The 27,709-nt window shown below is 65.0% G+C and overlaps 2 protein-coding genes across 4 annotated transcripts in view; one reads left to right on the top strand and one right to left on the bottom strand.

Moving 5' to 3' along the window:
* Nucleotides 1-8,043, top strand: part of NOC2L (NOC2 like nucleolar associated transcriptional repressor) — a 12,755-nt gene extending 4,712 nt beyond the window's left edge. For all 3 annotated transcript variants that reach the window (XM_068538608.1, XM_068538606.1, XM_068538605.1), the window contains exons 7-19: nt 82-160; nt 271-381; nt 714-827; nt 1,502-1,690; nt 1,882-2,021; nt 2,891-3,002; nt 3,795-3,908; nt 4,161-4,262; nt 5,464-5,607; nt 5,713-5,826; nt 6,635-6,776; nt 7,093-7,158; nt 7,421-8,043. In XM_068538608.1, coding sequence (XP_068394709.1) covers nt 82-160; nt 271-381; nt 714-827; nt 1,502-1,690; nt 1,882-2,021; nt 2,891-3,002; nt 3,795-3,908; nt 4,161-4,262; nt 5,464-5,607; nt 5,713-5,826; nt 6,635-6,776; nt 7,093-7,158; nt 7,421-7,527 — 1,534 coding nt within the window. In that variant the 3' untranslated portion in view covers nt 7,528-8,043. The remainder of the gene's footprint in view (nt 1-81; nt 161-270; nt 382-713; nt 828-1,501; nt 1,691-1,881; nt 2,022-2,890; nt 3,003-3,794; nt 3,909-4,160; nt 4,263-5,463; nt 5,608-5,712; nt 5,827-6,634; nt 6,777-7,092; nt 7,159-7,420) is intronic.
* On the bottom strand, nt 8,006-27,709 carry SAMD11 (sterile alpha motif domain containing 11). Its single transcript, XM_068538604.1, has 14 exons — nt 26,856-27,709; nt 25,672-25,763; nt 22,517-22,695; nt 21,135-21,185; nt 16,634-16,758; nt 13,439-13,528; nt 13,128-13,262; nt 11,251-11,413; nt 10,180-10,295; nt 9,880-9,958; nt 9,277-9,791; nt 8,948-9,072; nt 8,507-8,617; nt 8,006-8,391 (listed from the first exon to the last, which is right to left on the bottom strand). Exons 1-14 carry the CDS (start codon nt 27,370-27,372, stop codon nt 8,146-8,148), a joined length of 2,544 nt encoding a protein of 847 aa, XP_068394705.1. The 5' UTR covers nt 27,373-27,709; the 3' UTR covers nt 8,006-8,145.

Below are 27,709 nucleotides of genomic sequence, written 5' to 3'. Positions count from 1 at the left end.
CGTAGCTTGGGCCACACCCCTGCCTCCTGGTGGCCTCCTGGTGGCCTGGTGTCTGAGCTGGAGGGTGCGGTCTCCCTGCAGGGTGCTGCAGCCATCCAGCAGCCCGCTGTGGGGGAAGCTCCGGCTGGACATCAAGGCTTACCTGAGCTCCGTCATACAGGTGCGGTTCTGGGGGGCGGGACCTGCCGGGTCACATGGGGGCCTGGCTGCCTCCACCGGTGCAGTCCTTCCTCGTATCCTGGGCCTCGCTGACCTCTCCTGCTTCCCCAGCTGGTGGCCTGTGTGGCAGAGGTGACAGTGGTGGCGGCCGTCCTCCAGCATGTCAGCAGCTGCGTGCCCTACTTCCTGACCTTCCCCAAGCAGTGCCGCATGCTGCTCAAGGTGCGCTGGCCTCGGGGCAGCCCCGCTGCCGGCTGGGGTGCAGGGGGCATCTGTGCCAGCGCGTGGGGTTCTGTCTTGGGGGCACACTCGAGACAGCACAGCCCAGTCGCGCGAGGACGGGCTCCCCTGGGCGGTGGGGGGCGGCCTTCTGGCACCCGCGTGCATACGCGCGCTGGACAACAGAGGTCAGCGTTCACCGTACGGCCTTCAGGGGGGGCGAAGTGCTCTGGTTTTCCTCCTCCCCGACCGAGCTCTAACTCGGAGAGTTCCCCGGGGCGCTGTGGGAAGGGCTGTCTCTGGCCGGGGCAGGCGGTGACAGCTCGCCTCCACAGAGGATGGTGGTCCTGTGGGGCACGGGTGAGGAGACGCTGCGTGTGCTGGCCTTCCTGGTCCTTGTCAAGGTCTGCCGGCACAAGAAGGACGTCTTCCTGAGCCCCGTCCTCAAGGTAGCGGTGCCCCCGGCTCTTCCGTCAGGGTCTGGGTTGAAAGTCTCGACCTGAGGGCTGGGCAGGCTGCCTTTGTGGTCGGTGCTTCTTGCGGGCGCTGTGACCCTGGGCAGACCCAGGTCCTCGTCATGGCTTCCTCCAAGAGAAGTGGGGGACGGGACAGCACGGGGACAGGAGCCCATGGTCCCCCTGGGGCTCCGCATGGACTGGCCCGCACAGCTCTCCTCTCAGTGGGCGGGGACCCTGCCGCCTGGTTGTAAGCCTGGGGTGGCCTGCCCTGCATAGGACCCTCTGGAAGCCCCCTGCATCAGCCTGGCGGGCAGCAGGGGCTTCTCTGCCTCCTTCCCTTCTGGTCCGTCCACGTCCCTTGCCCGTTCCCACGGTTATTCATGCTGCAGCTCCCTCCTTCCTGGGTGTCTAGGCCTCCCCGTAAGACCCTTCCCCTCGACACTGCAGACTTTGCCCGGGGCTGGTGGGCTGAGCAGCAGTGGGGCCTCGAGATGCAGGGCCGTGCAGCGGAGGGGGGTCTGCGGCAGACGTGGCTGGGCTGTGCTTCCTGCTGAGGCCAGCTCTGAGGGAAAGGCCCGGGTGTCTGGAGGGGGCTTGGTGCTGGGTGGTGGGGGCATGGGGCCCTGGGAGCTCAGAGGCGGCTCTGACTAAGGTGTTTTCGGCAGCAAATGTACATCACGTACGTGAGGAACTGCAGGTTCACCTCCCCCAGCACCCTGCCCCTTGTCAGCTTCATGCAGCGGACTCTGACAGAGCTGCTGGCCCTGGACGCTGGCGTCGCCTACCAGCACGCGTTCCTCTACATCCGCCAGCTCGCCATCCACCTGCGCAATGCCATGACCACGCGCAAGAAGGTGGGCGGGGGCGGGGGCAGGGGGGTGGAGCCTGACCCACTGCGGGGCGGGGTGGGGGGGTGGTGGGGGGGCCGGGCCTCCTGCGAGAGAGAGCTCAGCCCCTTGGTGGCGCCAGGGTCCTTGCTGGTAGGGGCTGTGGAGTAGGTGAAGGGGACCCCAGGGCTGACCTGGGTGGACTTCACTCTGCCCAGGAGACGTACCAGTCAGTGTACAACTGGCAGTTCGTGCACTGCCTCTACCTGTGGTGCCGCGCCCTCAGCACCATCTGCCCCAGCGAACCTCTGCAGCCCTTGATCTACCCCCTGTCCCAGGTTGTCATCGGTTGCATCAAGTGAGTCGGGGCCGGGGGTTTGCCCCGAGGGCCGAAGGAGGTGGGGCCAGGGTTACATAGGTGTCCTGGGGGTCAGGGCCAGGGTTACACAGGGAGAAGGTTACAGGAGGCTGTCCTGGAGGTCAGGGTAGGGTCAGGGTTGTTCACAGAGGGTCTGGCCAGTGCCCCTGGCAGCTGGGGCCTCCAGGTGTGGTGTCTGTGACTTGGCAGCACCTGAGGAAGGTCTGGGCTGAGGCTGTCCGTGGCCTTGTCCCGGCATCCCAGAATCATTGTCAGCTGGGCCTCTCGGTTGCCTGTGACCTGGTACCCTAGTCCAGGATGCCGCACACACGTGCATTCTGGGGACGCGGGGTAGAGGGGACTGTGCGGTTTGAAGGGATTTGGGGTTACCTGCCTGGACGTCTTGGACAGAGCAGGCTTGGAGTGACGTGCTGTGGTTTGCCTATGAATGTCGTGTTGGTCTCTGGGGGTAGAGACTGGCGGAGCCACACGTGGCCAGCAGAGGGCATCCTTGTCCTCCTGAAGGGAGAAAAAAGAAAAGTTTTAACGAGTAACTCACGGCTTTGCTGTCTCACGTGTTAAAATGAAATTGAGTCGTTAGCCGGGTGGGGTGTGGTCCCCCCACCCCCACCCCGTAACTGAGCAAGGAGGCAGGGCCTTAGAACTGCGACTTCGGTTGGGGCCTTTGGTCCTGCTTTTATCTGTCTGAGGCTGGTGTGGCCCCTGACCCTGCCGGGGAGGAGCCCCTCCTGAGGTTGGAGCCCAGTGGGTGGGGAGAGTTCAGAGGCAGCTGGGCCAGGCGGGTGAGGCTGGTTTGGGGGTCTCTGAGTCTGGGGTCTCTGCTCACTCCCGCCTTCCCACATCCCCAGGCTGGTCCCCACTGCCCGCTTCTACCCGCTGCGCATGCACTGCGTGCGCGCCCTGACGCTGCTCTCGGAGAGCACGGGCACCTTCATCCCCGTGCTGCCCTTCATCCTTGAGGTGAGCAGGTGCTCGAGGTGGGGCGGAGGGTGGGGGAGGGAAGACGCCTCCTGCCGCGTGTGGCCCGACCACTCCTCAACTTGGTGCAGCTCTCCTGAGTGCTGGCTCTTCGCCCATAGCACACAGGTGTTGTGAGGGCGTTACTCTGCACGGTGCCTGCCCGATAGGCAAGAGTGGCACCGCAGGTGAGTACAGCTGCTCTGCTGGGCTGGCCCGAGGGCACTGGTTTTAGGGCACAGACTTGGGTCGATCTGGGTGTTTGCCCAAGATTAGAGTGGCGGAGCTGGGCTGGAAGCCCTGTCTGATTCCAAAGCTGTGTTCCCTTTGCTGCCTCTGTGCATGTGTACCTGTGTGTATACGTGTGCACGTAGCTTAGGTAGGGAGAGGCTTCAGTCCAAAGGCTAGAGATCCACTAGGGCCAGGACCAGGCTGTGGGGATGCGATCGTGGGTGAGGAAATTGCAGTGATGGTGACCCTGTGCAGGAGGGACCCTTCTTTGTCTCCAGACACTGGTTCTCATGGCTTCCTGGCCCAGTTTCAGGAGGGGGACAGCAGCAGTGTGTAAGGGTGTGGCCTGGTCCCGCCCCATTGGCCAGGGCCCTGCTCTAGGGCAGAGGGACTCCCTTGGGGACCAGAGATCTGGAAGGTGAGCAGACTGTGGGGGGAGGGGTGGTGTCTGTGAGGCCGCGGGGCTGGCACTGTGTCCGGCCACTTGCCCTTGGTCTCAAGATGGGTCTCCAGAGACCCAGGGTACTGGGGTGGGCAGGCTGGGCTGACGGGTCCTTGGGGCAGATCTTCCAGCAGGTCGACTTCAACAGGAGGCCGGGGCGCATGAGCTCCAGGCCCATCAACTTTGCTGTGATCCTGAAGCTGTCCAAGGTCAACCTGCAGGAGAAGGCGTACCGGGTGAGCCCAGCCTCCAAAGGGGTCCAGAAACGCCCTGGGCGGGGTCACGGCAGGATGTCGCAGGGCACCGAGGTCAGCCTGCGGGGTGACTGGAGGTAGACGAGTGTGGATGGGGGAAGGCCCGCTGCCCTCCAGGCTTGAACCTTGTGGGCCTCCCGGGGCTGGGGGAGCCCGGTGAGCCTGAGCCCGAGCGTGGCTCCGAGGTCTGAGCTCCCCTCTGCCCTGACGCTGTCCCCTCCCTCGCTGCCTCAGGACGGCCTGGTGGAGCAGCTGTACGACCTCAGCCTGGAGTACCTGCACAGTCAGGCCCACAGCATTGCGTTCCCCGAGCTGGCGCTGCCCGCTGTCTTGCAGGTGTGTGCCCGCTGCCCCCCGCCCGAGTCCCTCCGTGGGCCCAACCCCTCAGCAGACCAGACCGCCTCCTGACGGGCTGGCGCCCCTCACGTGGGGCCAGAGCAAGGCAGCCCTGTCACAGCCGCACAGGGCCAGTGGCAGAGCCTGGTCAGCTTGGGGTCTCTGTGCTGGCGCCACCTGGCAGCTGGGTCCCCAGGGCCGTGGTGTTGGGGTACCTGCCTGGGTACCTGCCTGGGTGTGGAGCCTGAGGAGGGCGCTGGCCCGGGTGCGTCAGGAGGACCCCGGGACCTGTCAGTTCCCCTCTAGCCTGCTACAGCCCAGGGACCGGACCAGCCGTGAGGGCTCCCGGGGGTGTTGGGGCGCAGCAGGCTGGACCGGCCCCCGGCTCTGGGTCGGGCTGGTCTCAGTGCATGCTTTCCCAGGTGCTCCTGGGCCAGGTGAGGCGGTAGGAGACGTTTGGGGGTCACAGGAAGCCCTGGCCGCCCACCTCAGCTTTTCTTCAGGCGATATTTGGGGTGGGATGGGGCGGTCTTCCCTCTCAGAAGCCCCTTGGAGATCCGTTTACTTTCAGCCTAGGCGTTTCTCAGTTCAGGGAGGCCGGTGCCCATCTGGCCTGGTGGTGAGTGGGGCGGGGCTGCTCAGACAGGTGTGTGTGCGTTGTCCTCTCTCTGAGTCCTGGGGATCAGGGTCTAGAAGAGGGTCAACAAATGTTTTTGGTAAAAAGTCAGATGGTAGATATTTTAGGCTTTGCAATCACGGGGTTTCTCAATCCGCTCAACTTTCCCACAGAAGTGCAAAAAAATTCACAGAAACGCAGGAACGAACGAGTGTGCCGTGTGCCAGCACGACTTTATTTACAGACAGGCAGCAGGCGGGACGTGGCCTGGAGGGTGGCTCCATCCTGCCCCTGCCACTGCCTACCCCTCTGCCTGGCCCACGGGGTTGGTGGGCATCCTCCCGTCAGCCCTTCGACCCCCACAGGTCCCTAAGGGCTGGGCCATAGAGTCACGCAGCCCCCCCACCCCACCCCACACGCACACTTGCACTGGGGCTCTCCCCCGACTCAGGTGCATCCCCCGGGGCTCAGAGACACAGGAACCCATGATCCCCCCCCCCCACCTCCGCCTGCCTGCGGTCACCGCTCGTGGGGTGCAGAACAGCCTTGTGCCTGGGGCTAGGCTGAGCCCTGCTTCCTCTGCAGCTGAAATCCTTTCTCCGGGAGTGCAAGGTGGCCAACTACTGCCGTCAGGTGCGCCAGCTGCTGGAGAAGGTGCAGGAGAACGCAGAGCACGTCCGCAGCCTCCGCCAGAGGGTCTCCTTCGGCGTGTCCGACCAGCGCGCGGTGGTCAGCTGGGGGCCAGGGCCTGGGCCTGGGGGCCACTGGTCAGTGTGCGGCTGAGGTTTGGGGGTTTGCCCGGGGTGGGACATGACCCTGGATCTCCCTGCACAGGATGCCTGGGAGAAGCGGACCCGGGAGGAGGGGACCCCACTCACGAAGTACTATAGCCAGTGGCGGAAGCTGAGGGACCGTGAGATCCAGCTGGAGATCAGTGGCAAAGAGCGGGTATGGTGGTGGGTGGGTGGGGGGCGTCGGGGATGTGGGCACAGCTGGGAGGACGTCAGCAGGGGGTGGTGGGTGCTGTCCCTGGCCACCCTAGCTGCAGCGTGTGCTGGTGCTGCTCTGATGGGGCGGATGGTGGGCAGAACTGGGTAGAGTCTGGGGGCTTCTCCCACGACCCGCAGGTGGAGAGGCCCCAGGGCTGTGCTGGGGCAGAGAGGCTGCTGCCCCTCAGGCCTGGCAGGCTGGGGCTTTTGGGGGAGCGAGAGCTGGGCTGACCTCGTCACCTAGGCCGGCCTGTGGACACCAGGAGGGCCAGCAGGGAGGAACAGGAAGACCTCTAGCTCTGTCTTTGGGTCTGGGCCCGATCCGTGGGTGCGTGACGTTGTGACCTGAGGGGACAGCTTTGTGCCAAGTGGCATGACTGTCTGCATCCCTGTCCTGGTGTCAGTATGGGCAGGCCATCTGTTCTGGGAGTGATGGCTGAAAATTAGGGAAGTAGGACGGTTGGAGCCTGCAGCTGTGATGTCCCTTAGCGGCCTCCGCACTGGCCTGGTAGGGCGGCTGTCCAGGAACCCTACCCAGTATGCCAAGTGTCCGGAAAGTGGCCAAGCAGGGTCCTGGTGTGAGGGGGTGGGCTGGAGGCTAGAGGAGGGGCTCGCGGGGCAGGAGGGAGCAGGACTGGGTCTGGGTAAAGCCATCACTGGGAATGTGAGTCTGGCTTGGGCTTGGGCCGTGCTTTGGGCTGTGGCCGGTGGGCGGGCAGCCCTGAGCACCCACCCTCACCTGCAGCTCAGGGTCCCTGTCCTTCCAGCTGGAAGATTTGAACTTCCCAGAGGTGAAGCGCCGCAAGGTGGCAGACAGGAAGGATGAGGACAGGGCAGAATTCAAGGACCTCTTTGATCTGGACAGCGCTGAGGACGAGGACGAGGACGCCCCGGACTCCCCAGAGAGAGGTGGGGCCTGGGGGAGGAGGGAGCAGGTGGGCCTGGCAGGCCTCCCACCTCATGGAACCAGAGGAAGGGCACTTGTCATCACTCTGCCCCTCCTGCCACAGGGCTGGCTTTGAGGTGGGGGCCCCCAGGCCTTGTGTCACCCCCTCCCGCCACCACCAGCTTTCAGGGCAGTTCTGGGTCCTCTCCCACTTGAACAGAGGAGACCTAAGGGAACGTGGGGTCCAGGGCTGTGCCCCAGCCCCTGTCCTGCCTTAGCTGCCCCTCTGTGCATTTGCTGGTGGGTCCACCCCCATGGGCTCTTGTGCTTGGTCCCCAGGGGCGCCTGGGTCCCCAAGAGCTTGGCAGAGGCGGGAGGAGGAGGAGGAAGTCAGCGACTCAGAGGGTAAGTGGTTCCTGGGAATGCGGGGTGCCGTGGTTTTTGAGCCCATCTGTCTGGAGCCCAAGACTGTCATGGGGGATCCGGTGGGTGGGCAGGGCCATCGGCTCTAAGCTGGGCCCGCTGCGCCATCCCCGCTGGCTCTGGCCTCAAGCAACAGCAGCAGCGATAAATTAATTAGTGCTGTGATTAATTAGTGATGAGTAACCTCCCAGGCTGGCTTTTTCCTGATAAAGCAGAATTTATGTTCTGTGCGCTCTCCCTGCAGATGGAAGCCCAGACACAGAGGCGGGGCCGGACCCCCAGGAGCCGTGGCGGCTGGCCCAGGGGCCGGAGGACGAGCTGCAGGATCTAGAGCTCTCCGAGGACGACTGAGGGCTGCCCGCCTGGAGCCTCGTGGGGGCTGCTGTGTGGTGTTCCCACCTCACCAGGCAGTCAGGTGTGCTGCTTCCCGGCTGCGGCTGAGCCGAGGCCCTGGGGTCCGTGCCCACGCGGGGCGTAGATGGTGGATAGGGCTTTATTTTTACAACATAAGAGACCGGAAAGGACCAAGTGCTGTTCCAAGTCTTGGAGCGGCGGCCGTGGGGACATAAACCACCGTGGGGCTGGCCTCCTGCCGCAGCTTATGGTGGCGGGTGAAATGCACCTACCCCACGAAGGAGGCTGACCTCGAGCCGGGCTCTGCCATGGGCACGGCCGACGCTGCAGGGCCTGGGGTGCGCCTGCGCCTCCTCCGTCTCTGGTTTGTCTTCAGCCGCCCAGGGTGCAGCACCCCCACCCCGGGCCTGGGTTCGGTCCCCGCGCTGTCTGCACCGGGCTCTGCAGGCACCCCCAGAGAGTCTTTGGAAACTCATTCTTTTCCTCTTAAATCATGTGTTTTCCTTTTAAAAATTGTGTTTTTGCATCCAAAACCGAAAGGAGGATAAGCTGTGGGGTCGGGGGCCTTTGCCGGGGAGCAGCCGGCAGTGAAGGATGGGGGTGTCTGACACCAGCTTAGCACAGAGGCTGCGAGGGGTCCGCGGGCCCTGGGAGCAGAGCCATGGTTCCGTTCTCCTGCTTGGGTGAGGCTCGGCTGGCAGGGGGTTGCGCGCCCCCGTACGGGGAGGGGGCCGGTGCTGGGGACAGGGGCTGCTCCCCTGAGTTGAGCTCCCTCTCGGGAGCCCGCAGTGTCGGTGGCTGCAGCGGCAGAGCCACGGGGAAGCTGGCCACGTAGAAGACTCGGCCCAGGCGCTTGGCCACCTGTGGAGAGATGGGCCTGGATGGGGCCTGCCGGCCTGCTACCCTGCAGCCCCACGCAGAGCCTCAGTGCTGCCCCCCTGCTGTCTGGAGACCGCTGCCCCCAGTAGGCGCTCACCTGGGCCCGGATCTTGAGAGCAGGCCCCAGCTTCAGCCCCATGGTGGTCAGGAGATGTTCCTCTGTCAGCAGGGGCAGGGTCTCCCCGTCAATCCCCTGTTCTCTGAAGACCTGGAGGTGGGGGGCACAGTGTCAGGGCGTGAGTGCCGGGGCTGTGCGTCCTGGGGTGGCCTCAGAGCTTTCCAGAGAAAGCAGAGCCCAGAGGAGCTGCCGGTGCAGCTTGCAGGAAAAAGCGTCAAATGGAAGGAAAGTCTCCTCTGTGCTGGGCGCATGTCCCACCTTGGAAGCGGAAACACTGACAATGCGGCGGGGGGGGGGGGGGGGGGGGGGCGGTGCACCAGTGCCCCCACCCCCGCAGTCTTTGAGAAGGGGAAATCGGGGGTGGGAAGCAGCGCTGGGTAGTGGGGGGTGCTCAGAACCATCCTGGGTGGGACCCCTCACCGGTGCATATTCTCCACAGCCGGACAGGCCGCCCACAAAGCTGCAGACGTCGTCCACTGTCCACTTGCTGACATCCTCGGGCGCTGTGGCCTCCTCGCCATCCATGAAGAGGCCCCCCATGGCGCCTGGGTTGGGGGTAGTGTTATTAGGACTTTGGCCAGCTCTTTCCTATGCTCCCACCCCTGTCTGCTGACCTTTGCTCGCCCTAATTTTTCAGAAATGTTGGACTGATGACTGAAGGGGGTTTTTGTCCCTGTGGACGCCCTCCCTGAGACCCTGCGTGGGGGATGGGGACTGGAGGACGCTAGAGGCATGGCGGGGGTGCCCACCTGTGTGGAAGTAGGGGCTGACACTGTAGGGCAGGCCCAGGGGCAGTGGAGGGGGCAGCATGGACCCTGAGGCAAGCCCCTTCCCCTCAGAGCTGGCTCTTCCAGTTGGGGCTTGGCCTGGGATGGGGCCCTGGCCCCCAGCAGCCACCATCTCGGGGTCCTCTCCGTCTGAGTCCTTGGGGGGCTCATCTTCAGAGCTGTCTTGTGCCCAGAGCCCAACCCCTGTGATATCCTTGGGCTCACTGGGCCGGGCTGAGGCAGGGCTGGGGCCCCCCTTCCGAGGAGCTCGGCGGGCAGGCTCCCGGGGCGGGGTGGGAGGGCCGGGGCCCGGGGGTCCCTGGGGAGGCAGGGCCAGCAGCGGCGCGGAGCTGTGTCTCAGCACCAGCATGGCCCCGCGCCGCTGCAGCTCCTCGGCACCGTCGGGTGGGCGCAGGGCGGCCTCGGGTGCCAGCAGCTGCGGCCGGTGGGCGCTCTCCAGCTCCTTCTGGCGCAGCAGCTCTGCTGACATCTCCAGCCTGGCCGTGGAGACAGACCGCAGAGTATCAGCCAGCTCGGCAGTGACACTTCTCGCCCCGCCGCCCCACCCCCGGCTGAAGCACCTACCGGGCCAGGTTCTGCTTCCGCAGGAGCTCCTGCTGCCGGGCGAGCATCTCCGCCTGGGCAGGGGGCAGGAAGCCATAGCCTGGTGGGAAGGGGACAGACCACGAGGCCAGGTGGCCGAGTGGTCCAGGACCACCCAAGCCCGCCCTGGTCTGTCCTTGGCTTCAATAGGGGAAGGGGCGGGTTCGCCGGGAGCACTGATGGACACGCGGTCTGTGACAGATAAACGCGGATGGCCCCGCACCAACAGCCCCACCACCACCACCTCCGGGGGACAGAATCGCTCACCAGCCTACTCCTCACCTGGGGTCTGGCACAGGGCCGAGGGCACCCCCAAGAAGGGGGGCCTGAGGTGGGGGCCCAGGGCGATGTGGGGGGCATTCTGCGGCGACAGCAAGGGGGGCGGCTGCGACAACTCCCTGTGGACGGCAGAGTGGTGAGCCGCGCGCGCCGCAGGCTCGGGGGCCCCCTCCCCGCGCGCCCCCTTCTTCCCGGAACTGCCGCCCCCCGCCCCCCGCCCCCGCGGCCCCCCCGCTCCGGCCGCCTCTGCTAATTGCCGGCCCTGCGGGCGGTCGATGTGCGCCCGTCGTGGCTCAGGTCGCCTCCGCCCCCGCTGGCGGCGCCAATTAATCTCGGCGGCGGCGCGGAGGCGCTGGCCCGGCGGGCGGCGGCGACTGTGGCGGTAATTACCGCGCTGGGGCCCCCGCCCCCGCGGCCCCGGCCCCTAGCCAACCCTACGCGGACGCGGCGCAATTAGCCGCGGTCCGGGAGGCGGCGGCTGCAGCGAACAACTCCCGGCGCGAGGGGCGGCCTCCCGGCGCGAGGGGCGGGGAGCCTCCGAAGTCCTTCCGCCCCCGCCCCCTCCTGGGGTCTCCCGGCCCCTACAACCCCCGGAGGCCTCGTCTGTGCTGCCAGCGGCTCCGGTGTCTGAATCGGTGCTGCTGGGGGGCTCTCCCCGCCCCCAGCGCTCCTCCGACTTCGGGGTTCCCAGACCTCGCACTGCTCCCCCTCATCTGCCTCAAGCCCCCTCACCTACCTGCTGGGGGAGCAAAGCCCTCAGCTGTCTCGGGCACCTGGATTCAGCGGGCCTCACAGTTGCTCCGTGGAAACACACCCCACCCAGAAGGATGGTCACCCCCACACATTCTACCCCAGAAACGTTCTGGGCCTCTGCCTGGCTGCCACCAACCGAAGCCCGAGCACAGTGCCCGGTTCACTCAGGACCCTGCTGCTGTACAGCGGCCAAGGGGAGGTGCGGGCTGTGGACCTCGCGTGCAGAAACCAGGTGATACAGGTCTGCCAACCGCAGCTCTGTAGCCCCGAAACAAGCACAGGGAATGTAGGGGTCTCTCTGAAATGCAGGCACCCCGATACCTCTCTGAGAAGGACGGGGCACCAGCTGGGGCGGTGCCGTCTCGGTGCTGAGCCAGGCCCTGCTTCCGACGCTGACCTGCTGTGGATGAGGGCAGGTGGACTTCCAGGCCACTGGGGCTCCTCACAGCTGCCGCTGCCACCTCCTGCCGGACCCTCAGGAGATCTGAGGAGGGGCAGGCACCAGCAGTGACCCAGAGGCCAGCCCCCACCAGGCCCTCATGTCTCCCACACCCTGTGGTACACTGGCCAAGGACACGCAGACCCGGCGCACATTCTCCCCCCGACCCTGCTGGTTCGTTACCGAGACAGAAAGACGAGCAGAGGCCGTAGGGCAGGGCTGACACCAGACATCCCAGCGCAAGGCCCGCTGGTGGCACCCACCGGTCTTGGGAGGGGGGTCAGGTGAGCATTTGTAAGGGATATGGGGATGTCAGGAACAAAAAAGTGGTTGGGACGGAGAGAGGGAAAGGTCCCACGCAGGGGAGTCTGGTGGTGCAGGAATCAGAGTTGAGATTGCCGAGAGCAAGGCTGCAGAGCCCGTGACGGGAGGGGTCGTGCAAAGGCCCCAGAGTGAGGGCAGTGGGACCTGTCCAGGAGTTGGGGCGGGGCTCCAACCCCCTCCTAGGTAACACCCGGGCCCACTGTGCGGTCTACGCACTCTGCTCCCCACCCCTGGCCCTCTGTCCTGCTCAGGGCCGGACCTCAGAGTTCCCCCCCCGCAGCTCCCCCACTGTGCAGGCTCCGCCGCCACCGCCTGTTTATAAATTAATTACCCGAAAAGCGGAGGTGGGTCCTGCCCGGGGCCGGGTGCCAGGCCGCAGAGCCCAGCCGGCGCGGCCGCCCGCATCGATCCCGGCAGGGCCCCGCGCCCCCGCCCGCCCGCGGCCTGGGTTATTTACCGTCGGCTCCGGGCGGGGGCGACGGGCAGGGGCCTGATTGACAGCCCGACTCCGCGCCGCTCCCCGCGGCCATCGCCCCTCCCCGCGCAGGCCAGCGGAGCCGGCCCCAGGCAGGGCAGGGAAAGCAATTAAAAAGAAGATTTTTAAATTATTAACATTTGGTGAATTATTCAGGCTCTCGGTGCCTGACTGCCCTGGGGGACAGTGCCTGTGTAAGGAGAGGAAATCCGGCCCGATTTCCCAGCACCCTCTCACCCAGTTCCAGCCAGAAAAGGCAAGCGCCCGGCCCCAGCCCCCGGACTGGGGTCTGCAAAGCCCGGGTGCAGCTGGACAGGGTGCCGGACTGTGCCCTCGCGGTGGTAGGGGGGCTTCCAAGCGTCCTGTCTGGGAGCTGGGCGGGATGGGCATGGCGCCTCTGGCCGGAGCTCCTCCTGACCACCAGTGAAGGCTGTGAAGGCCGGGCGACCAAAGCTGAACCGTCGCCCATCCTGCTTCTGGACGGACGTCCACAGTGGACGTTCAGGGGCTGCCTGCTGCCCTGCTCTTGGCCTCCCCGAGGAGGGGTACGGTGCCGTCCAGACCAGGGGCCACGGGGACCTGCGTGTGCTGGGCCTGGGGAAACCCCCACCTCCCACTCTCGCGTGGGCTCCCCTGAGACTCAGCTTGCTCATCTGTGAAATGACAGCGGCCGTTCGAGGCCCGGCTGGGAGAGTCCGTGGGAGACCTGTTGGTGGGGGACTCCCCCAGATCTACCCAAACAAGCGGCTGCGTTGGGCAGAGGGAGGAGGAGGTGGGCCTCATTGCCCACCTACAAGGGCTTTCGAGGTTTGAGGGGCCAAAAGACCTGCATCCAATCCCAGCCTTGGTGTCGGCAGCCAAAGACCCCAGGGCCTCTTTTCAGGGTGAGCAGAGACCTCTCAGGACAGGGCGAGCCCAGCGCACGTGGTGGCCTCTCATGCGTGGGGAGGGGCGACATACCGTGGCCGGGGAGGCCGAGGTGGTAGAGACGCTGAGGGTCCTCAAAGGTGCCGGCCTCACTCAGGGCGGACACCAGCCGGCGGTAATGATCCTCGGGGGCCATGCCGGGCCCTAGTTCCGGAAGCAACAGACCCTCTGTGTTGGGCAAGCACAGGAGAGGGGTCTTCCCCTTCAGATACAGCTGAGGGGGAGAGGCAGGGGCTCCCCTCTTAGAACCTGCTGCTATGCTGACCCTGCCCTGCAGAGGGTCCAGGCTGTCCCCCTTCCTCTCCAGTGCCTGTGCCCCCACCCCCCAGGGGTCGGGCTCACACCTTGAGGGGACTTGCTTCGGGCCTTCTTCTCCGAAGGGCAGTCACTGCTGATGTGGGGGGAGCGACCCAGCCTCTTGCCCAACAGGTCACCTGGGAGAGGGCAGAGTGAACCCCACCCTGCCTCTCAGGGCTCGTAGGGGCCAGGGCGGGAACAGCTCAGGCCCACCCCAATACCGGCCTCAGTCCCGGCCCAGCTCCAGCTCAGCCCGGAACCACACCCCTCATTCCTCAGGGGTGCCTGTGGGTCCTGGCCAGGTTAAAGCTGTGCTCAGCCCGGGGTCCCTCATGCGGGGCTGGGACGGGGCGAGGGCCTGGGATGGTCCAGACCCTGGGCTCTGGACTGTGTGTGCGTAGATACGATGGGAGATTTCATAGCTACGGCCTCAGGTAGCAACTCGGGACCCCACAGGTGCCATGCTGCCCGCACCAGCCAGACTAGTCTCCCCTGCAGAATAAGGAGCCCTCCTCAGCACCCTGATTTGACTGGAAACCAACCTCTCCTTCTAGGATAGGGGTGAGGACCGGCAGTGCAGGGTCCCATGCCAGGGTACCCCAACCTCTTCCTAGACGCCACAGGCCCTGGCACACCTGCCACATCCGTTCTTCCTGGGCCCCTGCCCCCAGGCCACACCCCTCACTGCCCCCAGAAAGCCCGAGCCACCACCCTGGCCTGGCCTGTCACACACATGCCCACCTGCCCAGCTGGGCTAAGCCCCCAAGGGCACCCCAAGCAGCCTCACCCACTGCGTACAGCCCCTCACGTGGCCCAGGCCCCGCCCCCGCCCCATCCTGAAGTCCTCTCTCAGGTCCCACATCCAAACCATGCTCATCCATCCCCGGGCACCAGCTCCCCTCCCTCCCAGCCCCTGCACCCAGACGCCAGGCTCCCTCCGAGCCGAAGTCCTGGGAGGTCTCTGCGGAAAAGCTCAGCGATGGTCTCGGGCTCCTGGACCCACCACAGTTACCTACCCTAACCCACCACAGTGCTGGCCTCCCGTCCAGACCCCGTGCTCCTGGCCCCCTCGCCATCCTCACGGGGCTCTGGGTGGGTGGGTGGGTGAGGGGCCACCCCATCTACGACCCAGGCCCGCCATGACACCTTGGCAAGGGGAGCTCCCGAGAAGCCCGGGCCGTCAGCTCCAGAGCCTAATTCCTTTTCCTTATTCCCTTAATCTGTCATTTTTATCAGGTGGGGAAGTGCGGCAGCAGCGGAGTGCCAATCAATCTCCACTTTACAGCTGACAGAATGGTGCTAATAACTTATTGATCTCGGCTACCTCCTGCCACTGGCCGGGGCCCAGTGGCCTAGCCCCAGGCCTTGCCCAGAGAGGGACGAGGACGAGGTCCCCACCGCCCAGACGAAGGGTCCTACCTCAGTGACCTAGCAGGACGGGTGGGGGGTGCTCAACCAGCACAAGGCCCCTCAGGACGCCAAAGGGTCTCCGGCCAGCAGGGCCAGCAGGGCTGCAGCGTCCAGCTGTGCCAGGTGGGAAGGTGGGTCTGGGCTGGGTCCACACCTGCTGCCCACACCCACCCTGTACACACACCTCCTGAACCCCGAGAACGACCCAGGGCTCTCAGCTCCCTGCGATCTGTTTCCCATTTTCCACACTGGGGGCGGGGCTCCTCTCTGCCTGGGAGAAGTGCTGGGGAGCACCTCCCTGTGGGGGGGACCCACGGTGAGAACCAGGCCCGTGGCTGCAGGGGGCTCCTGCCGTGGGGGTCTGGGGCTCACCGGGCCCTCGTGAGGCCACATCTACTCACAGACGCACCCGGGGCAGCCAGAAGCAGACACACACACAGTCACCAGATGTCTGCAGGGCTGCCCCAAGCCCTCTCCTCCCGCCCCCTCCTGCCCAGGTGGAAACAGGACTGACACGTGCTCCTGGGGAGGAGGAGGTGAGGATGGGCGAAGGCCTCCACCCAGGGGCCGGCAGGAAGGTGTGGAAGCCGGTGAGAAGTGGAGTCCCAAGAAGAGGGCAGGACTCGGACGAAACCTGGACACAGGACACACGTGGTGCTTCATGCAGACCACGTGGGACCCCTGAAGTGCTCATATGCGGGCCCTGCACCTGAGCACGAAGAGAGTGAGGGCACCCTGATACACGCGGGTCACAAGGGTGTGAGTGGATACCCAGGCCTCTGGCCGGGCGCAGGGCGCACACGCACACTCAGGCTGCGCACCATGAGGAGGCCTCCACGTGCGCAGGCAGCAGGGGACCTGGTGGCTCAGAATATCTCAGTCACTGTGGGGCTCCGGAGGCTTGCCCGATCGATGGAGCAATTAGATTTCATCAGCCGCCTGCTCGGCGCCCCCAGCTCGGCTCCAGAAGCAGCACCCCGCCGAGGCCTACCTAGGCACAGGCACACCTGGAGGCCCTGATGGGGGTACTCAGGTGTCCCAGGATGGTGGACCATCCCCTGCCCAGCCTTCCTGAGAGCTGCAGCCACTGCTGGGAACTTCCCGGGTTTGCCCTGGTCCACAGGGCAGCAAGGGACCCCTGCCACCTCCTCTCAGCACCCCCCCACCTTCAGCCACAGCTCAGCCGTGCCCCACTCTCCGCAGTGGTGCCTCGTGGGTCCCCAAGTTGTTCTTCCCTCTGAGCTCCCGCTGTCACCAGGAGCCGCCCCCCCCTCAGGGACAGAGCTCCTGGGCCAGCACCCCCCTGCCCCACCCCTGCAGAGGTCCAGGCCCCAGCCCCCCTTCTCTCCGGGCGTGGTCCCCTTCCCTCCTGGGGCCCCTTGCTCTGTGGGGTCGGTGGGTACTCCGTGCGTGCAGAGCGTGTCCCTGCCCGTCCAGGAGCCACTCCCAGGCGTGCACCTCTGAGCCTCTGTGAGGCCTGCCCTCCCTGACTGTCCTGCCTCCATCTGCCCCTGGGGCCTCGGCCACCCCACGCCCACCCCAGCAGCAGCCACGGCGGAGCCACCGCCTCCGCCTTCTGTCTGCCCGCTGCCCGGCTGGCCGGGATTAACACAATTACCATCACACAGAGCCCCGGGGGACAGCCGGCCTCGCCGCCTCCCGCCTCCTCCGCTGGCCTCCCTGGCTGCCCGCCAAGGCTGCTGGGGGTGGCGGCGGCATCCAGAGCCGATGAGCAGAGTCGCAGGGAGGGCTGTGGGGCGGCCGTCCTCACGCGGAGCTGCCACAGCCCTGGCAGCCCCGTCCTCACCCCCCGCCCTGCCCTGGCTCCTCACCTGCGGCTCCCAGGCCAACCTCCACGCCGCCTCTCTGGAATTCACAGCGGCTCTGATGCTCGGGCATAACGAGGTGGCGGCTGCGATGCACGCTGGAGATGAGGGTGGGAAGGTCGCCGTCCTGGCTGCAGCGAGGCAGACGGGGAAGGTGAGACCCCGTGGGGCTCCTGACTGAGCTTGCGTGTGCGCGCCGTGAGCACCTCCATTCCCTGGCGGCTGTGGGCTCGCACCCTGACCTACGCAGGCCCCACCTGGGCCCACCAGGACCTGCCAAGTGTCTGCTGGACGTGGAGGCCTCGCCCTCAGACCCCGCTGCTGCTCCCAGGGAGGGTCTGTCTGGAGTGCAGGGCTGGCCCCGTCCTGCAGTGCTCTCTCCAGAGAGACCGGCCATGGTGTGTCCCTGCCTCCTGCCTTGGGGGGCCTGCTCCTGGGGTGCAGGCTGCCAGAGAGGCCCAGCACTTACTCCTGTGCACGTGCTAAACTTGCAACACCCACGGACTCTCGATTTCTTCAAATAAGGAAACCGAGGCTGAGACCAAAGTCTGCGGCCAATGAGGTGTGCGCATGTCCAGGGACACACATGGGCGCACGCACACGCACACAGGCCTGCAGACACACACAGACACAGACGCGCACCGTGGTCCCCAGTGTGCCCGTGCTCAGGACACTCTGTTCTCTCCAGGGCTCCCCGCCAAGAACCTTGGGATGAACACAAATTTAACTTTGTTCCCTCATTTCTCTTCCTGTCAAATCAGCTCAATGCCTGTATCACAGAACCCCAGAGAAAAGAGGGAGGGAGTGGTCCCCCAACCCATTTGCTCTTGGGGCTCTGAGAGCATCTCCCTTAGCACAGGGAAGGGCCACTCACCACCTTGCAGATGCAGCCAGGAGTGGCAGGAAGTTGGGATACGACAGAAGAGGAGCAGGGAGGGACCCCGGGGCACCCTGTGACCTGCCAGCACTCCCTCCCGGGCACCCTCGCTCCCCAGCCCACCTGTAGAGCAGCCTCCTGTCTGGGCCACTGCAGGGGGGGCCTCCACTGAATGAGCTGGGAACCAACCCTAAACCTCATTAAATAGCCCCCAGCACCCCCTCCCCCCAGCCTGGGTGGCTGGAGCAGGCTAATCCAGAGCTGGCCCCTAAGCAGATCAGTTTCAGCTCCAAAGCCTCCAGGGCTGGGCTCTAGAGCCTCTGGGAGACCCTGATGCAGACTCTCTCCCACCCCCAACCCCCTTTCCCTGGAGGCGAGAAGCCCCCCCCATGCAAACAAGAGGGCAGGTGGGGTGGGAATAAGTACTTTATGGGATTAATTGGCAGCAATTCTCACCCCCTCTATCATCCTCATGGATGCGGGGGCGGGGGGGTGGGGTGGGGTGGTGGTGGAAGAGAGAAGTGCTGTCCTCAGCACCAGGGAGGGGGCGGCGGGTGCCTAGTGGCAGGAGTCTGCTGCTGCCACGGAGTTCTCCCTTGAGGGGACCCCCTTCTGGTGTCCCTAGGACTCCTGCAGGAGGTGGACCGACTCCCCAGAGACTGAGGAGTAGGGTCAGGCCCCATCAGTTTGCTCCCCGTGAATCCTCAGCCGAGTGCCCCACGCAGGGACTGGGTCTGCCCCCCTCACCACCACCGTGGCCAACAGTTCTTTCACGCGGTGGTCATTCAGGCACTCGGGGGGTGCTGCAGCCCCATGGAGGTGATGCCTACTGAGAACCAGGGCATGGTCCACCCAGCAAACCCCTGCTCCCTGCCTTGACGGTTTGCCCCACGGGCCCCAAGACAGCCTGGCTGGCCCGGCCCCAGAAAACCTGTGTGGTCACTCCGTCATTCACTTTACATAAAGCCTGGTGTCATTCACGCCAGGCTTTATATAAAGAGCTGTGAAGAAATTCTGTACACGCCAGACTGAATACGTGTGACCCCTCAGACCCCATCTCCCCACCAGGGGCCCCTCGGGCTCCTCCAGTGCCTGCTACACTGTCCAGTCCTCGGCCAGCTCAGGGGCCTCAGGAGGGCCTGCTGCCCAGGAGGCATGGGGCCTGGGGGCGGAGCTCCAAGCAGGCAGGTGGTTCACTGCAGTCATGCAGACAGAGGAACGGGGATGAATGGACCGACGGATGGAACTGATGGACAGACAGACAGACGAAGATCGATGGATGAAGTCAGATGACCAGACAGACGGAGATGGACAGACAGACACAGACAGGCGCTACTGGACCTACAGAAAGGATGGCAACAGCAGACAAACAGATGGACAGAGCCTGAAGTACAGACAGCAGACGAGAGACAGAAAGACACATGGACAGGGCCAAAAAGGAGCCAGGAAGAGACAAAGACAGAGCCGGGGTGGGGGCAGTGTGAGGCTGCTGGGCCCTGTGCTTGCCCGGCCCTCCCTGGCCAGACGCCGGGGTGTGCAGTGGGGGACTGGGGGTGCAGATGGGCTGTAAGTCCTCTTGGCTGAGCCCCTCAGTCTCCCCTCTGGTGAAGTCCAGGAAATCAGCCCAGCTGCTCTGAGTGCCTGTGCCAGGCCGAAGGCGCGCCCTCACCCTGGGGCCTGGCCGCTCGCTAGGGGCTCCCTGCGTCTGCACGCCTGGGCCCTCTCCCACATCCCACGGCCAGGTGGGGTGAACGGCGGGCCACAGGCAGGGGAGGAGCAGCCTGGGATTTCCCTACAGGCTCCGCTGACAAGTTTATCATGTAGCTTCCCAAGTAAAAGGCTCATAAAATGTCATCAATGTTCGTGACGGTTCATAAAAATGATCAGTTGAGTGGGCAACTTCAAAATGAGGTGGAGATAAGTTTAAAGACGTTTTCATTGTAATTTGGCTCCAGGATCCAGACATTCTCAGAAATGTAAATAATAACACATCTGGGACTTCCCTGTTGGCGCAGTGGTTAAGAATCCGCCTGCCAACGCGGGAGACATGGGTTCGAGCCCTGGTCCGGGAAGGTCCCACATGCCGCGGAGCAACTAAGCCCGTGCACCACAACTACTGAGCCTGCGCTCTAGAGCCCGCGAGCCACAACTACCGAGCCCGCGTGCCTAGAGCCCGTGCTCTGCAACGAGACGCCACCGCAATGAGAAATCCGTGCACCACAACACAGAGTAGCCCCCGCTCGCCGCAACTAGAGAAAGCCCACGTGCAGCAACGAAGACCCAACACAAAAAATAAATAAATAAATAATAGTAACACATCTGGCACAAAGCCAGGCAGCAAGTGGGGCCACTCAGTGCTGGACGCCCACTGCCTGCTCGGTTGGGCCCTTCCTGTGCCTTCCCTGGAAGCGCTGGGCCAAGACTTGACCCCACTGACCAGACACCACAGGCACCACAGCCTGGGCTCTGCCCACAGACTGCCCACCCCTGCCCTTCTGAAACGGGGAACTTGGGTCTCCCCAACACCCCCCAACCTCCTCATCAGGTCCCCTCTTTTTTTTTTTTTTTTTTTTAAAGACAGAAGGAGTCTGGCTCCCGGAAGACAGCTCTGAACTCCAAACCGGGCACCATCCATCCCCACTTCTTTTTTTTTTTTTTTCAAATTTATTTATTTATTATTTATGGGTGTGTTGGGTCTTCGTTTCCATGCGAGGGCTCTCTCCAGCTGCGGCAAGCGGGGGCCACTCCTCATCGCGGTGCGCGGGCCCCTCATCATCGCGGCCTCTCCTGCTGCAGAGCACAGGCTCCAGACGCACAGGCTCAGTAATTGTGGCTCACGGGCCCAGCCACTCCGCGGCATATGGGATCCTCCCAGACCAGGGCTCGAACCCGTGTCCCCTGCATTGGCAGGCAGACTCCCAACCACTGCGCCACCAGGGAAGCCCAGGTCCCCTCATTTTTATCTCCTTACTACATCTTGGATTGGCAGCCCCCTCAGCCTCTCTGCTTCCACCATACCTGGATCACCATGGACTGGAGCAAACCCCCAACCTGCTGGGCAGGGCCTCCAGCAGGACCTTGTCAAAACATACAGTGGTTACTCCCCTGCTCAAGAACTTTCAGTGGCTCCCCACTGCCTGAAGGACAGTGCCAACAGTCCCAGCATCTAAGGCCCTTTAGCAACCAGTTGAGCCAGGCCTACCAGCTTCCCCTCCTCCCTTCCCACATTCCCTTCCCTCATTCCTCCATGTCTTTGCAGACATCCCCTTTCCCTAGTGAACTCCTATGCATCCTTCAAGACCCCACTCACACATCACCATTCTCACATCCCAGTGGGTCTCTGGGAGGGTGGGAGGGGCTGGTCACGGCCTTAGCTCTGGGCAGATGGGTTTCAATGTGCGAGGGGGAGCGCACTTTGGCTTCAGGGTTGGGCAGTCCAGCACCCACGGCCGTGCTGCTGTCACAGCCTAGGCACAAGTCAACAGACAGACGACGGACTAAGGAGAGGAGGAGGGGAGGGAGGCTGGAGAGACTTAGAAGCAGACCCAGGGGACGTGGAGCAACAAGGCTCTGTCCTGCCCATGCCCAGCATGTGGGGGCAGCCTGGCCCGGGCCCGGGCCCGGCCCTACCTGCAGGACGTCTCTCGGAAGGAGATGTTCACATCCCAGTGGGTGTGGACTCTGCAAAGAGAGAAGCAGAGGGTCAGTGTGGCCTCCAGGACTCGGCATGGGGACAGCAGGACGTGTGTGTGGCACGCCCTGTGTCTGCCCTGGAGCGCCAGCCTCAAGGGAACTGGGCTGTCTCAGAGCACCCTCAACAGGCCGGCGGCTGCCGCCAGGACAGGCCTGCGGGGCAGGAGCCAGCTCCTGGCCTCACCAGACAGAGGAATCGGAAGCGCAGAACTGAGAGCCCGAGTCTCTGCTGCTTGTTGCAGTGGAACCAGAGCAGCCCCCATGCTGTGCTGGGGGTGGGGCTGCGGCTTCCTCTGCACGTGTCACTCGTGTGACTGAACCCAAATTCCTAGTTGCTAGAGCTGCTCCGGGCAGGGAATGAGCCCCGTGGCCACTGCCGGCTCCAGTGGTGGCCCCTGGGTCCCAGCTGCTGCCAACCTGCCTCCTGAAAGTGACCATCACGCAGCAGAGGCAGGAGAGGTCGAGAAAGGAGATAGCTCTGCCCTGTGCCCGCACTCTCATCGCAGCAGTACCCCTGAAAAGGCCCTCGGGCTGACAGAGGGCAGTGGGAGGCCCACGTGGTGCTTCACCTTAGCACGGGTGGGAGTGGGGGCTGGCGGGGGGGTGTGTCTCAGGTGGCCCGGACGGTTAGGGTTAGGGTAGGAGAAATTGGAACATGTTAGAAGACCAAGCAGGAAGAGAAAGGGCCTAAAATTCTGGGAATGCACAAGACGTGCTGGACAGACAGATGATGGATGGACAGATGGATGGATGGATGGAAAAACAGGTGAGTGGACGGGGGGTGGGGGGCCTCTGTCAGGAGGGGAGAAGGTGGGAGGTCAGGAAGGGTGGCCCCAAGCCTGGGAGGGTCAGTAAGGAGCCAAGGGAGCGGCCATTCCAGTGAGAGCGAGCGTGAGGTCCGCCCAGCTCCCCCTTCCCCGCTGGCTGTGGTGCCACCAGACCCTCCTCCTAGAGACTTCACCCTTCCTCACACCCAGTGGCTCCGTGCCTCCTCGCCCACGGCCCTCCCTGGCCTGCTCTGGCCGTGACTACTGGTGACCACCGGTGCCGGCTCCCCAGCAATGCCACCGAGTCCTGGCCCGACACTCTGCCCCCAGGCGGGGGCAAGCCATCCTACGGCATGTCCCCGGGGGTCCAGGTTCTGTTTCAGCCGTGACAGCTATCAGCGTCCACGGAGACACAACAATCTAAACCGGGGCCCTATCCCCAGGGCAAAGGCCCCCCACCCGAAGCCTGATGTGGCCTTCAGCTGCCTGGAGACCCCAGTTCTGATGTCCCCATTCTGCCCGCGTGCCCTCCCACCCTGGCCCTTGAAGCACCTTCTTTTCATGATACGGACATGCGGGTCGTCCTCCTGCTTCAAGCCCAGCCGCTGCCCACAGGCCGGGCCACTCCTGTCACTGTCACCACTGGCTGAGAAGCTTGGGGTCAGCTCCTTCTTCAGGACGCGGGCAGGGGGCAAGGCAACTGTCCTCTTGTCCGCCAGCCGCCCCCGGTTCTGGACAGGGAGGGGGGAGAGGAAGGTTAGGCCAAATCGGGTCGCCCAGCTTCCTGGGTGCCTACAGAAGAGGGGCCTCCAGCCTCCAGGACCGTCACAAGCGACCAGAGGCCAAGACAAGAGCAGCGAGGCAAGGCCTCCACCAGGAACCCCTCCAGAGACTGCCTTCCACTCCACCCTGGGGGGCTGGGGTGTGGGCAGTGCCTTGTCGGGACTCCACACTCAGCCCAGGCCCCTCCACAGGCACTTGCCTGCTGGAGACCAACGCGGCTTTCCCAGCTCCAGGGAGCCCCGAGGGGCCGCAGGTACCCGCGGGACGCTAGGGCCCCTCCCTCCTGTTGCCAGGACAACGTGTCCCCGCCACACGCAGGGGCCTGGGGAGGAAGGTGTCCAGGGGGCTCTCGCCCCTCCCCGCACAGCGTCGCCCTGGATCTGAAGGGCAGCTATCCTCCAGAGGAGAGGTTCTCTTCAGACCCAGACCACCCACCTCCAGACACAAGGCCCACCCCAGCCCCAGACTTGGGCAGTGCCCCTGACAGGGTCTGGGAGCCACAGTCTCTGCCACACCTGCCTTCACACAACCACCCAGGAGGCCCCCCGTGGTCGGCTCTGCAACACACACTCAGCAAGATGGAATGGGCAGCCCTGGGGACGGGTGGCGTGGTGGGCGGCGCTGGGGACGGGTGGCGTGGAGGCGGCAGGAGCCGGGGTAGGCCTGCAAGACGAGGTGGTTCGCCCTGTGCTTGTAAGACCCTGGCCTTGGCTCGGTGCTACACCAGCGACAGCAGAGCTCGGGCCAGGCGGGATGGCGGGAGGGGGGTGACTGCCCATCCGGGCCCCCTGCCTCTTCAGGCCAGGCTCTGGGGGAGGGTTCCCAACAGCCCTGGCCTGTCAGGCGCGTGCTCAGCTGCAAGTCCCCTCAGCTGTGCCCTCCTCTAGCCTGCTGTAGCCCAAGCAAAAGGACCTCCTCTCCTGCCTTTCCGCTCTAATTAAACTATTCTCTTACAAAAAAAGTAAATGTATTTCTCTCTGCTTCTCAGGAAGATGAGAGGGAAACAGAGCAGTAAGACTGCCACCTGGGGTGAGGCCAGACCAGCTAGGGTGGCCTGGGATGGCTCCAGTGGAGGGGGGGGTGCTGAGGAAGAGGGACCAGGATGGGCAGCCCTGCTGACCCCGGCCAAGGACAGGGAACACACGTGCCTCCCACGCACACCCGAGACCTCAGCTGCTCGCCCCTGCTCAGCGCACAAATTTAAGAACTGGGTGCTAAGCCCCTGCCCCAGCCAAGCCCTGGCTCCTCAGCCAGCAAGGGGGGGTGTGTGGAGGCCGGCTGCGTGACCCCTGCACCGTGTGCACACCCATATTCTGTGACCATGAAGTGTGCACATACCTGTGGACCTGGCCATGGGGAGTAGGGGAAAACAGTCTCTCTGTGGAAAAGGTGGGGCCTGGAAAGACAAGGGGGTCCATGAAGATCTTTCCTTCCTAAGGAAGGGGTGCAGGGATGGGCCTGGGAGGCACCAGGCTCAGAAGAGGCAGGCCCAGGTCTGAGCCATCCCTCATGCAGGGCAGGGACCTGGGAGCCCCTGACAGGTAGGCAGCCCTGCCAAGCAATGTCCTAGAGGGGACTGATGCTGTGCTCAGGCCACCTGCCCACCCCCCTCCTGTGGGAGACCTTCAAAAGGGGATGATGGGAGAGGCAGGGCTCCTCCCACCCGAGCAGAAAACCCAGACCAGCCTGGAGAGTGTCCTCTTGGGCACCAGCTGCTTGAGAAGGGGAGCGAGAGCTCAGCCTCCTGCCCCAGGCAGGTATGGTGGCAGCGGGCAAAGGGGGACTGCCTGTGTACATGCTCTGTCTGGGGGGCTCTGTGGGCAGGCATGCCTGTGAGTATGGCGAGCTCATGCCAGACAGTGTGTGGGGTGGGCACGTGGGGAGGTTCAGCTGTGTCCTCTTCCCCTGCACAACTTGTGTGTCTTACAGGACTGTGTGTGGCTTCCCAGCTTGCCCACCCCCAGGGCCCACGAGGAATCCAGGACATCCCCTCCCCCACCCTACCGCCAGTCCAAAGTAAACAAGCTGAAGGCGGCCTGCAGGGTCCTCTCGGGCCTTCCTGGCAGAGGGGGCTACTGAATGGTGCCAGGAGCCATGGCCCTAATGGGCTCTCCCCCAGGAGCTCAAACTTTCCCCCTCAACGTGAAATTTCCTTTTCAGGTCCACCCTCCAACCACTGCTGCCTGGCGGGCATGCGATGGGGAAGGCAGTGCTGCAGGGACAGGCACAGGCCCCATCTCTCTTGCTCCCCTAGACTAATGAGGGGTCAAGAGACGTCTACACTGGGTTAGAGGCCCCACACCAGCTCCCAGCTGCAGTTCTCTTGACACCCAAGGCCCACACTGCACCTCCTGTGCCCCCAGCCGGGTTGTATCCTCAGACACTCCTGGACATCTAGAACCTTCCCCTGTAGGGCTCCAACCCTGGGCACCCAGAGATGCACGTCACTCACATCCAAGCCTGTGGCCACCCCAGAATGTACATCCAGGCCAGACAACACTGTCACACGGTCACATCCCAGAACAAGCATTCCCTTAGGACCGGTCCCTCTCCCAGGCTGGGCCAGCTGACATGGTGACCCCCTCCCGACCTGTGACAAGGCAAAGTCCCCAAGCCCCAGTCAGGTGACACTGTCCAGGGAGGAATCCTTCACACCGTGGGCTGTCCCCAGGACCTCAGGAGAAGCAGCTCCCAGACTCCCAAGGAGAGGTTCCAGGATAGGCAGGACCCTGCCCTGCATCAAGGGAGCGAGGGCTCTTGTGCCCCGGGATTCCCACCCAAAGCCATCTCCTCTGTTAGTCCCTGGGGGCTCCCTCCTGCCCATCGGCAGGGTCGAGGTTAGGACTGATCCTAGAAAATACAGGCACAAGCTCCGCAGCGGAGAAACAAGACCCCGAAGCCCCAGCTTTTCTCCCGCATCTCACCACCGGGGAGGATATTCGACAGCCGGGACAGTCGCAGATCGGAGGATGCACCTGCAGGATCCCCTTGGACATAAGCGTCTTCAGACTTTTCCCTGCGAGGAGAGCCGAGGCAGGACCAGTGAGGCAGCGGGGCGGGCACAGGTGGGGCCGGGCACGCGGGCACGCTTCCGAGGCGCTGTCAGGGTCAAGGCCAGGTTCTCTCCCACCACGACTAAGAACACCCGCCTCCGACCAACTTCCGAACCCACCGCCAGGCCTCGCCGTTCACCCCACCCTCGCGGACGCCGCGAGGATCTGCAGAGCTCAGAAACTCAAGATCCGGCGAGCGCCCTCCCCTGACGAAGGGCGGCTTTCTCCCCCAACCCTGCGCCACTCCTCCCGCGCTCCACCCTCTCCAAGCCGGTCCGCCGGAACCCGGAGCTGGGCGGAGGAGGGTCGGGACCGGCGCAGGTGAGCGGCGCGGTCAGGACCCGGGACTGCGCTTGACCTCGTGGAGCCGCGAGCCCCAAAGTCGACGAGCGTGACTGGGTCCCTAACTTTCTAACCACCCCCCACCCCCGGCCTGGCGCTCACCCCCCCTCCCCCACCGCATGCCCGCTCTGGCGCCCGCACGTCGCGCCCTCGGAGCCAGACTCCTGCGGGAGCCCCAGCGGCTGCTCCCAGCCCCGCCGCCGCTCGGCTCCGCGCGCGCTCCCGCCCCGACGCGCGCCCCCGCGCCCCCCACCTGCCTGCGCCACCCCTGCACCTTGCCGTTCGCTTTACCAGCGCGCGTCCGCACCCGGCCGCACGTGTGCCCCTCCACTCCCGCCAGAACCGGTGGCTCCTCGACCCCGCAGGGGAGTATCCCGCCCAGTCGGCCTCCCGCCCGCTCTCCGGAGTTCCCGTAAACTTCCCCGGAGCCTCAGGCCCAGGAATCCCGCAAAGACCTTCCGGACGGAAGGAGCCGCCGGCTCGTGCGGCCAGCGCTGGGGGGACCGCGGAGGCCGAGGGCGCTCTGCCCGGGTCCACAAGGCGACCGTGCTTGGGGGGAGGGGGCGTCTCTGCGGTGGCCCCGGAGTCGCAGCGCCCTCTCTAGGCAGAGATGGAGTCTCCCAGGTGGCAGGACGAGGGGGGTCCGGACCCACGGGTCCTCGGGGAGCAGAGGGGAGGGACCGGAGAGGCCCGCGCCCCCACGGCGGCCGCACCTTTGTGGCGGATGCTGCGCTTCCAGTCCTTGGCCGTCTCGCGGCCGCTGACGAACTGGAACTCGTTGGGTGTGAGCCACTCGCCGCGGTGGCGGATGGACGGACCCTTGCTGCCCTGGCAGAGTTTGCGCACGTAGAGCAGCGCGCGGTTGGCGCCGCACTCCACCTCGATGCACGGCTCGCCGTTGTCCAGCAGCGGCTGGAAATCCGGTGCCGCGGCCGCAGTGGCCGAGAAGCGCTCGAGGGCCAGAGGGTCTCTGGGCAGGTGGAGGTGCGGGGCGGCCTCGTGCAGGCTCAGGTAGGCGCGCGGGGCGCGGAGCGGCGGGGCCAAGAGCGCCTCGTAGCCCGCGGTCGCGGCTGGTAGCGAGGCGGCCGGGGGCAGGGCGGCCGCGGCGGGCAGTGGCGCCAGGTAGCCGGGCAGCGGCGGCAGTGGCAGCGCGGCCAGGGTCGGGTGGAAGGTGGCCAGAGCCAGGGCGAGGTCTTCGCGGCCGGGTAGCTCCTTCTTGACCGCCGGCATGGTGGGTGGGTGGTCCTGCAGCCTGGCTCTCCGCAGCCGGCCCAACTAGTTCCGGCCCGGGCTGGAGTTGGGTCTCGAGGGCTGGGGCCTGGGAGGCTCCTGGCCGCGCACCCGTCCTCGCCGCTACTGCGCCCCAGCCGGGCCACCTCGGACCGCTGCCCGGCCGGCTGGCGGGGCCTCTGCTGCCTGAGACATGGTGCTGCCGGAGCTGTATCGATCCCCGATCGACCTGCCCAGCGCCGCAGCTCCAGGACCCTGGGGCTCCACAGGGCGCTGGGCCACCTGCGCCCGCGCCCCCCGGGGCGGCCCCGCGCCCGGCTTGCTGCTGCGCCCGCCG

This window comes from Eschrichtius robustus, chromosome 3 (assembly GCF_028021215.1).
Source record: "Eschrichtius robustus isolate mEscRob2 chromosome 3, mEscRob2.pri, whole genome shotgun sequence".
Lineage (NCBI taxonomy): Eukaryota > Metazoa > Chordata > Mammalia > Artiodactyla > Eschrichtiidae > Eschrichtius > Eschrichtius robustus.
The sequence above is the reverse complement of the archived record's forward strand: the minus strand, read 5'-3'. Positions and strand labels throughout refer to the sequence as shown.